Source organism: Ochlerotatus camptorhynchus, unplaced genomic scaffold (genome assembly GCF_037179485.1).
Source record: "Ochlerotatus camptorhynchus isolate MF236.1 unplaced genomic scaffold, CSIRO-AGI_Acam_v1.1 ptg000101l, whole genome shotgun sequence".
Classification (NCBI taxonomy): domain Eukaryota; kingdom Metazoa; phylum Arthropoda; class Insecta; order Diptera; family Culicidae; genus Ochlerotatus; species Ochlerotatus camptorhynchus.
The window spans coordinates 996,746-1,011,111 of record NW_027040591.1 but is presented as its reverse complement, the minus strand read 5'-3'; the positions used below and the strand labels follow the sequence as shown (position 1 = coordinate 1,011,111).

At 41.6% G+C, this 14,366-nt stretch overlaps 1 protein-coding gene across 1 annotated transcript in view; it reads left to right on the top strand.

Annotated features, from left to right (window-relative positions):
* The window catches only part of Arpc2 (Actin-related protein 2/3 complex, subunit 2), a 46,342-nt gene extending 32,233 nt beyond the window's left edge, over positions 1–14,109 (top strand). Inside the window, exons 6-7 of the mRNA XM_065219200.1 lie at positions 12,890–12,999; positions 13,098–14,109. Of these exons, the coding sequence (XP_065075272.1) occupies positions 12,890–12,999; positions 13,098–13,125 (138 nt within the window). The 3' untranslated portion in view covers positions 13,126–14,109. The remainder of the gene's footprint in view (positions 1–12,889; positions 13,000–13,097) is intronic.
* The last annotated feature ends 257 nt before the right edge of the window (positions 14,110–14,366 follow it).

Genomic DNA, 14,366 nt, shown 5'->3' with positions numbered 1-14,366 from the left:
CTAATAAGATATATGTTTTTTTATGTTTTTTATGTTATGACCATGCTTGAATGTATTTTTTTTACCATAGTTGATAAGGTTAACATCATTGGGGCTTCATCCAGCCTGTTGATGTAAAACAACAATAAACAATAAACAATAACAGATTATTGACTCTACAACCGGTTTGTTGATTCAAAAATATTTTTCTTTGAATTAACCGAATAATACATTTTAATCAATACCAAAAATATATTAGGCCCTGAGCCAAGAATATATCCATTTGAATTTAAGAATAATTTCTCTGCGTGCATAACATCCATTTCCCCAATCAGTTGCTTTTATGTCTTCAGCAACTTTGCCAAAGACAGGAAACCTCTATCTTACAAAATAAAAAAAAAAGTTTGTTTAGCTGCGCCATCTTGGCGGCCAAACTTGAACTATTTTTATCCAAACTTGAACTAATTTGTAGTCCTAATTAATTCATGAAACTTCACTGAAGACTTCAAGTCAATTGGATGCAATCCCAGAGCGTTATTATTTTTTTCCTGCTGGATTCAATTCCTGGCCCACCGTGCAATGAGAATAGTAGTACACTGAACGAAAACATCCTCAATACTTCGAATGATTATTGTATTGCTCGATCCCTTTAACAATATGCTGTCGAATTTCGTAGGATTGCCTCATGGTTGAATTCGTCATCAGCTGATGAGCATCCACAGGACTGTCATCCAAATAAAGGATGATATTTATTTGAAAATAGGCTGTCAAACATACCTTGCGCAGAGGACCACAATTTAAGAATAGGTTGACATGCAAATGCTTTAAATTAGATTTACAATTCGATTATTTAAATTTCCATACTGAATAGACATGAACAGTCATTCCATGATGGATCGTATGTTGGTAGAGGAAACTTCCTCCACCACGAAATAGACAATCGGTCCACGAAAAAACAGACGGTTTCCACGCTTTACCAATGTTCGTAAGAGATGATAGCGATGACTATGTTTCCACCTCGTTTGTCAGCTCGGAACAGCAAATTACGGTCGATAGAATTATTTACATCATCGTTCTAGATGACTTGTGTAATTAGATTGATCCAATACCATATGCATTTCAATTTGGGATGACAATCATTCTACAGAGAGCATTACATATTTCAACTGAGGTCCGTTCGCTTCTGGTATCAATGTTGATTTGAGATGAGCATCATCTTATTACAAACCAACCGTCATCCGTTGCAGCTATCATTCGAAAAAGCGATTTCGATGTTTCGATTTGAATGGTCTGAGGTTTCATTCGAATAGAGGATGATGTTGTGGTACAGTGTACATTTTCCTGAATCTGCACCAGTGCCCGTTCAAATATTACGGAACGTAAGTGAGGTGAAAAGTAGTTTAGCAACGCGTTAGGCAAAGTGCGTTATGAGGAGGTGGGGATATTAGATATGCACACCCTGAAAAGTTTTCACGTCTGATTTACGAGAAAACTTAGGTGGGTTTCGCCCACCCTATTTTTCACGTAACTTTTACCGAAACTGCACAGGTAAATAAGATAAGATTTCCGCGTACTGCATACGTAAAATTGGGATGAAAAATACTGGAAAACTGGTAACTTTTACGTGATATTCCGTTTTGTTCAAAATGCTTTTTACGTAATTTGTACGTTAATTTTGAATGCGAATAATGAATCTTACATATACACTGCGGCAACAAAATCCTAAGAATTCCATAAGATATGACTTATGTACCTGAAAAATTTTGATTTCATAAGACACTTCCGGGGTGATTTGAAATTTTGGCGAAATTGCTTTTGTAAACAAACGCGTCAATCACCGATTTCTCATGAATAAAAGCTCAATCTCGTAAAGATACTATACCAAATGACAGAGCAATCAACCTGTTAGTGTTACTAGTTTTCGGTATTGAGGTTTTATTCGCGAGAATTCGACGATTGACGTGTTTGTTTACAAATGTAATTACGCCCAAATCTCGGTGGAAACTAACGATTTTAAATTGACTCACTACTTGACTAGCCTATTGGTATCAAGCAAATCGATTAACGTACCCCATTATAGTCGAAATTCTAGTGCTACTCTATGTTTGTTTTGATTTGCTATGAAAGTTTGACAGATATTATGAGGGGTTCGTGGATTTTCCTATGTTTCGAGGGGTGCATCGATTAGCTTGGGACCGAAGAGAGTACCAGAGCTGAGCCAAAAAGTTGAGCACGTTTCTTCGGGACCTTCTAGTCTTAGAGTTAGCTCTATGATAGGACCGAGGGAGAAACGCATGATCCGAGCACTACACTGGAGGAAGCAGTTCGAAGCATTGCGAGCGCATAATAGCCATCCCAAGGAAGGTTTTTTCTCGTAATTGCAGCTTCTAACCCTTCCAAATCCGACGAGCCAATCCGGACAGCAGCGAAGTGCAATCCACAATTTTGATTTCTTTGGTGCACATTTTCCCAGTATTTGCGTTTAAGCACATTCACAGGTGGTCTGCTCTACCGCTACCTGAATATTGCAACACTGTTCGAGATCATCTTGAGCGAATTTGTCTTGAATCGCTCGAAAAACTACATTTCAACTGACCAGCAAGGATTCATTCCCGGTAGATCGGTAGCTACTAACCTTTTGGATTTCAGCAGTATATGCATCACCGCGATGGATCTGTAAGCTTTTTCGACTAGGAGCGTCTGAGCAGCTTAGGTCATGGTTACATTCGTGCTTGACCGGACGAACTCTTCGAGTACGACTAGGATCTTGTGTCTCTTCTACGTTTACCAGCACCTCTGGAGTACCTCCGGGAAGTAACCTGGGTCCACTTTTGTTTACGTTATTCTTCAACGATGTAGCAGCATTGTTGAGAGTCAAATGCAAGCTCATGTATGCAGATTACTTCAAACTGAACGTTATAGTTCACTCGATCGAGGATTGTCATCGTCTTCAAGCTCTGCTAGATTTGTTTGTGGATTGGTGCCGTCACATTAGGCTCATCATCAGCATTCCAAAGTGTGCAGTAATTACATTCGACCGCTCTAAGAACCCTGTCATATACGACTACCACATTGATAACGTTTCGCTTCGCAGAGTAGAACGTATGATTGATCTTAAAGTTTTGGACCCGAAAATGATCTTCAATCTGCACTATTCGTCGATCATCTCAAAAGGAAAATCGTTAAGTGGGATTTATTATGAAGATTGCACGAAACTTCAAAGACCCTCACTGCTTGAAGGCACTGTATTGCTGTTTAGTTCGGCCTATACTTGAGACTGCATCTGTGGTCTGGTCTCCATATGAGCTAGTGTGGATTCTTCGAATAGAACGTGTTCAGAAAAGATATTTGAGGTTGACCAATGAATTTACCACCTTATGCAGACCAATGCATGCTACTGGACTTGAACACACTGGAACACAGAAGACTTTTTTTTTGACTTAAATGATCTATATTTCTTGAATTTGTGTGGTTTACATGTATAACTTATCAAGTGACACAGATGCGTCTTTTCAACTTTAGTTCCTGTGAAATTTCAATTATTATTAATTACAGTTCCTAGTCCTATCAGGCCTGTTTTAGAGAATGACCACCTTGGTGGGATTGGTTTGTTTGAAAATTTGAAAAAGGAGACTATTTATAACTACTATTTACAACTACAACTAACCTACAACTACTATGTACACCTAACCTACTATATACAAATTGCTTATCAAAGCATGTTCTGATAAATTACATTTTTGTGCAAATTTAGTCTTAATTTCGTTAATTTTGGAATCTATTTTGGCAATGCCTGCCTCTTCATGTAAATTTGTTATTCTAGTGTCGAAAGGACGATCAAGAACCATCCTCAGCACTCTATTCTGAGCGACCTGGATTTTGTTCCTGTGAGTCTGTGCACATGATTCCCACACCGGAGCTGCGTAGAGGATCGCAGGTGCTATGATTTGTTTGTAGACGGCCAGTTTGTTCACCCTTGAGAGGCGGGATCTGCGGCAAATCAGCGGAAACAGACACCTAACCAAGGTAGAACACTTGACTACAGTTTTCTCTACATGTGAACGGAAGAGGAGCTTTTCATCGAACAACATCCCGAGATAGGTAACTTCGGTAGACCACTCAACCCTTGTGCCATCCATGATTACAGTACAAGATGGAGCCGGTTTCAGTTTGGGCGATTGCCGATGGAGGAACATGATCGCTTGTGTTTTGGTGGCATTGATTTTGATTTTCCACGTGGTGGCATAATCAGCAAAGGCGTTAAGGCATCGTTGAAGTTTGTTCGTTATTTCGCGAGGCATCCTTCCTTTGACGGCTATTGCGGTATCATCTGCGAACAGGAAAAACACGCAACCGTCACCGAGGGGAGGAATGTCGGAAGTGTAAATGCTGTAAAGCAAGGGGCCCAGCAGACTACCTTGCGGGACTCCTGCTGGGATCGAAAACGTGTCTGAGAGACAACCATTCAACGATACCTTAAACGACTTTTGCTGGAGGTAGTTACGGGTGATTTTAATAAGATGTAAAGGAAAGTTGAAGTTACAAAGCTTGTACACAAGTCCATCATGCCAAACATTGTCAAACGCCTTTTCAACGTCTAACAAGGCCATGGCTGTGGACTTGGATACAGCTTTGTTACTTCGGATGTTATTCATCACCCGTACTAGCTGATGATTGGTGGAGTGCCCCTTTCTGAATCCAAACTGTTCCGGAAGGAGAATGTTGCTTTCCTCGACAAACTTGAGCAAACGATTGAGAATGAGTTTCTCGAACAATTTGCTCAGCGCTGAAAGGAGGCTGATGGGTCTGTAGCTTGAAGACAATGTTGGATCCTTACCGGGTTTGCGGATCGGTATGATTTTTGCTACTTTCCAGATGCTTGGAAAGTAGTGCAGTTCCAAACATCTGTTGAAGATAGCGGTTAGAAGAGACTGCACTTTCATGCTGAGTCTCTTCAAGATCAAGTTGAATATACCGTCAAACCCGGGAGCCTTCATGTTCTTGGTGCATTTCAGCGCTGAGCAAATTTGTTGTACTGTAATCATATCCGCCGGAGGCACGACACAAGGGGAGGTATCTAGGTTTTGAACGCATTGCGCAACCTGATCATCGAGCGGACTTGGGATAGTCGAGCCAAGCAAATGCGATGAAGCGACATGCTTGCCGATCGCATTTGCTTTCTCCTGTGGGGTAATTAAAAGCCGATCGTCATCATTTTCGACTTTGAGAGGTGGAACGGGTTTGGGATGATTTTTCAGGACCTTGGCTACCTTCCAGAATGGTCTGGAGCGGTCATCCAGATTCTGGACAACACGCCCGAAACTTTCATTTCGGAGTGAGTCCATTCTGGAAGCAATCTGCCTATTCAGATCGGCAATTTCAAGTTTTTTGCCCAGATCTCCAGTCCTCTGAAACTGGCGTCTACGAACATTTCTCAACCGAATCAGTAATTGGGTGTGGGAATCAATAGCAACAAACTTACCCCTCACAGGAACTTGTCGAACGTATGCCTCGTCAGCCATGGATATGGCCTGTTGGAGCCCTTCCAACGTCCGGTCGATGTCATCTACGGTGTTGAGTAGTGGATTTTCATCGATGTTGCTGTCCACCATTCGTCCGTACTGCACCCAGTTGACATGGTGGTAGTCTTTACGCAGGCAGTGGTCGGTTGGTGGTCGGAGCTGAGATCGTTGTGCGCCTCCGGCTTGGATAGTCCGATGTTTGACAGGAAAAAGTCCAGCGTGGAGGGATTTCCCGCCGGAGAGATGAAAGTTGGTTCATCCGGAAATTGCACAGTGTACAGACCATGTTGTGCGTGGTCGAACAATAGACATCCGTTCCGGTTCCTCTGATAGTTCCTCCAAGCTTCATGGCGGGCGTTCAGGTCGCCCCCAACGATGAATCGGGAGCTAGTACGGGTGATGGCGGTCAGGTCCTTCTTGAATTGGATTCCTAATCCGTTGCTTGCGGTACACTGGCGTGGGCAGTAAACAGCGATGAACCGGATGTTTCCAGTTGGTGATTCCACCTCCACACTAATGGCCTCGATGATAGAAGTGCGGATGTGGGGCAGAGTGCAAAACTTGATTCCCTTTCTGACGATGACCGCTACACCACCCCCCCTGGAGCTAGTGCGATCAAGCCGGATAATATTGTGGTCAGGCAACCAGAAGCTGTCACCGGACTTTAGGTGGGTCTCGGTTAGAAGAACCACGTCGATGCTATGCTTGCGGAGGAAGTCGGCAAGCTCAATCTGTTTTGCTCTTACAGAGCAAGCGTTCCAAGTAGCGATGGTTAGCGGTTTAGACGCCATACTGGATGATGAACTTACCGAGCACTTGGATCTGTTCGGGCTTATTGCGGCACTTACGTAGAGCACCGGTCATGTTGACGAAAATTTCCACCAGTTCATCCGCTGAAAACAGATCGGGGTTGTTGTTTTGCGCTGGTGGTTGTCTCCAGAATCCAGGGGGGGATGGAGAGCTTTGGCCAGCAGAATCACCAGAAGTTGCTTGAGCGGAATGCACCCGCGAATTTGCTTGCCTTTGCTGAGGAGCACGAAGAGGCGGGAAATCCTCCGTCCGAAATGCCGGGACTTTGTCCTTCTTGCGTCCTGGTTGGTTGTTTACTGCCGCCTGTTTTCGGATGCGTTTGAAGTCCTCGCGTTTGGAGCACTGTCTGTCGGAACCTTGGTGAGCACCACCACAGTTGGCGCATTTTAACGCCACGGCTTCATCCGCAGGGCAGTCGGAAGTGGCGTGCGCAATTGCCGCAGCGTGGCTTAATGTTACAGTTGCGGGTGCCGTGTCCAAAGTTCAGACACCGTTGGCACTGAGTCACATCGCGATGGCCGCCACGGTATGGCTCCCAGCGGACGATGATGCAATTAATGGAGCGGATGGCTTTCAGCGCGTTGAGCGTCACCGTTCCCTTCTGGAAGTGTACCAGGAAAAGGCAATCCGGATACGCCTTCACATTCTCGTCTCTTCTTGTCATCCGATAGACGGCACTTGGGGCCAGCTTGTACCGGTCCCTGATTTCAGCTTCGATAAACTTCGGGTCGAAGTTTGGTAGGCCCCTGATGACGACCTTGAATGGTTTCTCACCGGGAATGTCGTGGGTGAAGAATTCCACCTTGGAAGTCCTCAGGTGGGCGACGACCAAGTCATACTCCGCTTTGGTACGGAGCACCACCTTGGTGCCGACTCTGCCCAACTTGTATTCGGCTTTAACGCCCAGCGTCGCTAGATCCGCGATGAGCTCATTAAGATGAGCATTTTTTACCACCAATGGAGGTAGCTTCACTTTTGCCGCACTCGGGCCGGCAGAATTTTCGTTGTCGATGGTGTCGCCGAAATCACCGATGTCGCTGGCGTTCGTTGCTGTGACGTCATCACGTCCACTCGCACCATCGGACTGGCCTTGGTTTTTCTTCCTCTTCTTGGATCGCTTCACCGTGGCGGAGGTGGTATTTCCAACATCGGTGGGAAGAGTAGCTAACCTATTTGAAATAGGTACACTCGTGCTACACTCGCCACTGTTCTTTTCCGCTTTCTCACGGAGCCTGCTCCGGGAGCGCTGTCTTCCCATCACACGATGCGACCGACACTACTGACGACGCGAATAAACGTTTGGAATAACTATCGAACAACTCGACAGAGCGAGCAAATACCGGACTGTACTGCTTGACGAACAAGCAGAGAATGATGATTTTCCTGATGATGGAACACAGAAGAAAAATGAAGCCGTATTTATAGCGAAACTTTTAAATAGCGATTTGGACCTTCCTCAATTGCTTGCTCAGTTAAACATCAGTGTTCCTCAAAGGATGTTGCGGCAACCAAGGTTTCATCGGACTGCATATGGGTACCATGAGCCAATGTCTGCGATGATTCGGGCATTCTGCGCTGTAGAATCAGCATTTGAATTCCGTGAAATATCGAACCAATTTTGAAATCGAATGAGAAGATTCTGATTATTTGTTTATCTGTAGCTTTGTTTTAATATATTACCTAAGTTTTATTAATTAAGGCAAGCTACTGTTGGATGAATTACAATAAATAAATAAATACGCGCGTGAGGCTCAAACCTTTGTAGACTACTCAAAATAACTTTTCTTATTAACTACTACCATTAAATCAAATATTAAAAATCCATCCTAACCATCACGGTGAACTAAGTCGTTATAACTGCTATCCATACAAAATAATCCATTACAAACTTCGTCAAGATACATAATTTGTAATTTAATAAAATTAAATTAGCTAGATTACTGTTTAAAAACAGCTTTAACGAGAGTTGAACGTAATTTTGTCATCAATAATCACGGCAAGATATTCAATCTACCGAACGCGATCAATAAACAGCATCATCATTAATTACAACAGAGACGTTCTCATTTACTCGATTCCGCGAAATTACCAAAAATTTAGTTTCGGTTGTATTCAATTTCAACAATCTACAGTCACCCCAGTATTCTGGACCAGCTTTTTTTTTTCCTGTGTTGGGGACATAATACCACCGCGACCATAACTTTGATCTATTGTGGTGTATCCTCTTTTGATTTTGCCGTAACGCAATGGCAAGATGCTATTTATATAAGCAACCACCACTACTGTTGTTGACAATTATCCCAAACAGGTAATGCATTCCTTATGAAATGTATAACTTGATTGGGAGAAGCAGCCAAAGATTTCCCAGGGTTCCATAAGCCCCTTATTTAGATATAAACGTCGTTTGTGAAATAGTGCAACGCAGTCACACAGCAGATGTTTAGAGCTCTCACTCTCTAGTTTACAAAAACGGCATCTGTCTTCATCAACTTTTCCGATAAGTTTAAGGTGATATTTACTAGGACAGTGTCCTGTAATCAAACCAGTATATGTACTCAAATCGTGTTTCGATAAGGTCAGCAGTTTTTGTGTGTGCAAAGCGTTGGGCTCTATGAAACGTTTTGATTGCCGGGCATTTAAGGTATTATTCCAGTTGCACTGTACCTTTATTCTTTCCCAGTTATTGAACTCCATTTTAAGAGCACAAAAAGATAATCCTAAAAATGGTTCAGGTCCAATAAATTGCATTGATGATCCCACTTTAGCCAATTGATCAGCTTTTTCGTTCCCTTCGATTCCGCAATGACCAGGAACCCAGTATAGGTTAACCTTATTACAGTAGGACAAATGCAGCAATAGCTTAGTGCATTCCCAAACCAGTTTTGAAGCGAGGGGGGCGGCACATCTAAATCTCAAGTTTAGATGCTCAAAAAATCTCACACTAGCGAATCAATCTTCGAAAAATCTTCTCTCATTTGTCGCATCTACTTGCATCGCTCATCATCTTTTTGCAGGAAATCTTCAGAATCATCATCAATCTTCTTTCTATCTACTCAGCGTGTGCGCAGCTAGCCACAGCAAAACACAATCTTTTTTGCATCGTAGATAGAGTCGTCCCCCTCGTTTTGAAGTGCAAGTTTTGGACGTTAGAGCATTCAACGCTGCTTGGCTATCTGAACAAATACATATGTTTGCATTTTTATAATTTCTTTTTAAGCAAATCGTGGCACATTCTAGGATAGGACATTCATTTTCCCATCGGCACCGATAGGCTGATCCCAGGACCACTTATTCCAGCCCCAACCATATTATCTTGTTTCGATCCATCCGTATAGAATACTATTGACCCAGGACGAAAAGATGCCCCTCCTGTATTCCAAACGAGTCACTTCAGGAACTTTGAATTGGTGATTGAAGTTGTTACGCTTTAACATCCAGTCTTCATTCATTAAAATTAGTGGACTTGTTTGAAACTCTTTTAAAATGCTCAGATGTCCAATGAGATCTCCATCAAAGAAATTCATGGACCGTTGGAGCCTCAGGGCACTTTTCATTGCATCCATTTGAATAAATTGATGTAAAGGAAGAATATTGAGTAGAGCATCTAATGCCTTCGAAGGAGTACTACGCATTGCTCCAGTAATGGAAAGAGTAGCAAGTCTTTGTAACTTGTTCAATTTAACTTGTGCCGTTTGTTGTCTGGTTTTCGGCCACCAGATTAGTGATGCATAAGTGATTCTGGGTTTAACAATAGCCGAGTAGATCCAATGTATCATCTTCGGCTTTAGACCCCATTTTTTACCAAATGATCTTTTACAGACCCAAAAAGCATTTGTTGTTTTTTTCTATTTGTTGTTTCATATGTCTGTTCCAGCAGAGTTTACTATCTAGGATTACTCCCAAATACTTAACTTCTGACGACAGTGATAATTTAACATCTCCTAGTTTAAGATCAGTGGTAGAGACTCTACGTCTTTTAGTAAATGGTACAATTGACGTTTTCGTAGGATTTATGTTCAGTCCTTCTTGTGTGCACCATGATAGTGTGAATTTTAATGCTTTTTGCATTCTATCAAATACAATATTATCAAATTTTCCGCGAACTATAATAACAATCTTCTTCTTCTTCTTCTTCTTCTTCGCATTTCAAGCTTATTGCTTAGCGCATATTAGCTTATTGCGTGCTCTCAACTTAGTGTTCTAAATGCACTTCCACAGTTATTAATTCAGAGCTTTCGATGCCAATACCAATGCATGAATTTGTATATTGTGTGGCAAGCACAATGATACTCTAAGCCCAGGGAAGCCGAGAAAATTTCCAACCCGAAAGATTCCCTCGACCGGACCGGGAATCGAACCCGCCGCCTCCGGCTTGATAATACCGTGCCTTTACTGACTAGGCTATGAGGCCCCTCTATAATAACAATGTCGTCAGCAAATCCGATTACTACAAATCCTTGATGCTTTAACTTTAAAAGAAGATCATCAACTACCAGAGACCACAGAAGTGGAGAAAGAACTCCTCCTTGAGGACAGCCTTTTACAGCTGTTACTTTTACTAGTGCATCTCCAAGATTAGCTGATATTTCTCTTTTGGATAGCATCTCCACAATCCATTTAATTATGTTTTCATTAAAGCCACGATTTCTCATGGCGTTTATCATTGACGAAAAAGACGCATTGTCAAATGCACCTTCAATATCGAGAAACGCTGCTAATAGAATTTCCTTTGCTGTGAAGGATTTTTCTATTTTAGTAACTAGCATATGAAGAGCTGTTATGGTGGATTTGCCTGACTGATAGGCGAATTGGGCTCTACATAGTGGGTTACCATGAAGAACATCTGATTTGACATATTCATCTATAAGTTTTTCTATTAACTTCAAAAATATGCATACGTACTGCTGCTGTTTTGTTTTCTTTCACTTTGCTTTCCTTTTTCCTTCAGTTGCTTCTCCGGTTCCTTCCGAGCCTTCCGCTTGGGACAGGAAAGCTTCCGGTGTCCGTCCGCCTTGCACAGAAAACATTTATCTTTGTTGCCATCATAAAAAAATATTTCCGTTGCGATTGAAGAAATGTAATGACGTGGGGATTTCCTTCTTCACATCCATATATACACCGCGTATCCCTGTATATACCTCAAAACACAGATCAGTTGGAAATTTCTCCCGGATGATGCGTTTAATTTTCCCATATTTCCCCAGCACTTTATCCAGCTCGTTGTCGGGTACCTCTGGTGGCAAGTCATACACACGCACATATTGAATGAATTCACCAGCATGCGACATGCGTACCTTTGCCGTCGTTCCATTCGCATAATGGAAGATTAAATCCTCCGAATTGAATGTCAGAGCATGGAGCATCGCTTCCTCTGATTTGAACTTCATGAAGACTCCCCTTTCCTCACCAATGCGATAAACAGCTTCAATTTCAGCCGGATCCGCGTCGAGTGCTTTGGCAAATTTACTATCTCTCCGATGTTTGGTTTGGCATCACAATGGCTGAAGCTAAGCTTGATGGTGTTTTTTACTTCACACATCTTGCACCGTAGCAACAAAAGGCACCGAACTGCTAGCAACGAACAAAGAGCAACTATATAATAGCGAGTCTCGAAAACAGGCTATCGTGTGGTTCACAACGAAATAAAAAATCGACTGCTGCTGTAGACAGCTGTGGGACCACCCCGCTTCAAAAATATTGATGAAAGACTTATTGGTCTAAATGATTTCGGTGAAGTTTTGTCTTTTTTGTTTGCCTTAGGTATGAACACCACCCGGACTTGCCTCCATATTTTTGGTATGTACCCTAGAAGAAAGCTTGATTTGAAGAGCTTAATTAAAATAGGTTCTGCGTGTTAATCAAATGAAAGTGGCCCATAATTGTGGTGACCCATAATACTGGGGTGACTGCACTTAGAGAATTCAAATCTTCATTCATTTGTAAAATGGCATCATCTACATCCTTAGCTTAAATAAATAACACAGTATCTGCAAAAAGATTAATGTCGCAAAATCGTAAAACATGTCGTATTTCATTAATATACATAATAAATAAAAGAGGCCCTAATACGCTTCCCTGGGGCACTCCAAGGTTATTACCCACGGGACTTGAGACAGAATCATTAAAAACAATCCGTTGAGTTCTGTCACACAAATAACTTTCAAATCATTTGTATACAGTACTCGTACTTCCAAAGCGCTCGATTGATTTAACAGTTAGGGCCTAGAAATTGTTTCAAAGGCTTGTTTTAGGTCCAAAAAACAGCAACAATCGTATCTTCACGATTTATGTTTTTAAACAACTCCAAAGAGATCCATTGGCATAACTTTAGAGATATACTCATTTCTGTTTTAACGCAATTTTATTTTATTTTTTCGATGTTGTCCTCAGTTAGGATGGGCACAGAAATTTCAATTTTTTTCTTAGAACTAGTTTCTTCCTGATTTTGTGAAACACTAAAATTGGTTCCAATTTGAAATACCATGATCAAAACTACGAACGACAACAATCGCGTAAAACAGAATTGAGTACATTATTTTTTTCAAACTTCTGACCGCATAATGAACTATCCCCCGCAGTGTTCGAAAGCGTACATCCACTCACGAATGCGGGCAAAGACGTCGGAATTCCTGAAGGTGCTCAACCGTGCTCGTCCCGAGCCGAAAAATACGGAAAAGAAAACGATCACGTAAGTGTCGCTTGTCGCTTGAGTGCACTCGCATAACGAATTCCAACCCCATCATGATAGCCACAATTGTTTCAACGTTCTTTTCCACCTCCTTCCAGCGGGCGAACATTTATCAGAAAGGAATGATTTTGGAACTCATCGGACATCTAGTTGTTAAATGTGTAAGTAAATATTTACTAATAAAGAAAAGCAAGCAAGCAAGTGAAACACAAAAATCAAGCAGATAGTTTTGCGAATCCAATCAACGGAGAAAGAGGTATTTCACTGTGCAAATATTTTGGATGTAAAACGGAGAACCTTAAAAGCGAAAAGCGAATGAGCATGAGTCTAGGGAATAGTGAAGAGAATGAAGCATTTATGGAAAAACGTGGTAAGAAAATATTCGCAGGTAACAAAAATTGTAACATGTATTCACACTAATTCTGGAAAAAAAAAGAAAACATATAATTAGGAACTTTAGCAGTAAAATTCCTTAATCGCCGCTGCCAACAACAAGTAAAATTTACAGTTATTATAAAACTAATTATAATAAAACCCATTTTTAAAGAAATTTAAATATTTTATTTAAATAAAGGAACAAACTGCAATTATCTTCGAATGATTAATGGACCGCCACCCTAGTGGACAACTAAATAAGATATAGGAAGCAATTGAAAAGGGTAGAAACCAGAATTGGCATGAACATAGATAGAGAGTGAGTAAAGTTGTATGAAAATTCCTAGCGACTGCATGCATGGCGCCCATGAGAGCGAGATATAACTGTAGGTAGTAATTGGCGATTGGTGCACGGGGTACGTAACGAGCAATAAACGTGAGCTCCTCTCCTTCTCTAGTGTCATTATGTGTTGAGAGCGAGAGGAATAATCCGGGAAATGTGTCGCACAATTCGGAGATTACGACCCAACCCAAGCTTGATCAAAGAGGACATCCCCCCCATTCTAGTTTGAAACTATTTACTAATTAAATCGATAGGACTAAGGAACGAAAGTATGCTAGAAACTACCACACTAAACCAATGTTGTTTATGAGTAGTCAGTTAAAATGTTTATAATAAAATGAGCAGAAAATTCGTGGAAAGTTGTATTGCAGTCCGATTAGTGGAGAGAAAAATTAATAGTAGCAATGTTTCCGATGAACGTGTACGAAATTTGTGCAAACAAGTCTTTTTGGGATGCAGCATTATTAGTCAAAACGCAGGGGCGCACCAATACCACGCATGCTTCAGAAAGCATGATTTCGCCTCCCATTTGAGCCTAGACGTATCCATACACAAAACACACCCACACACACACACATACACACATACATACTTTAACCTACACGAAAAGAAAACTACAGCGAAAGCATTTTTTGGTGAGCCTGCGTCT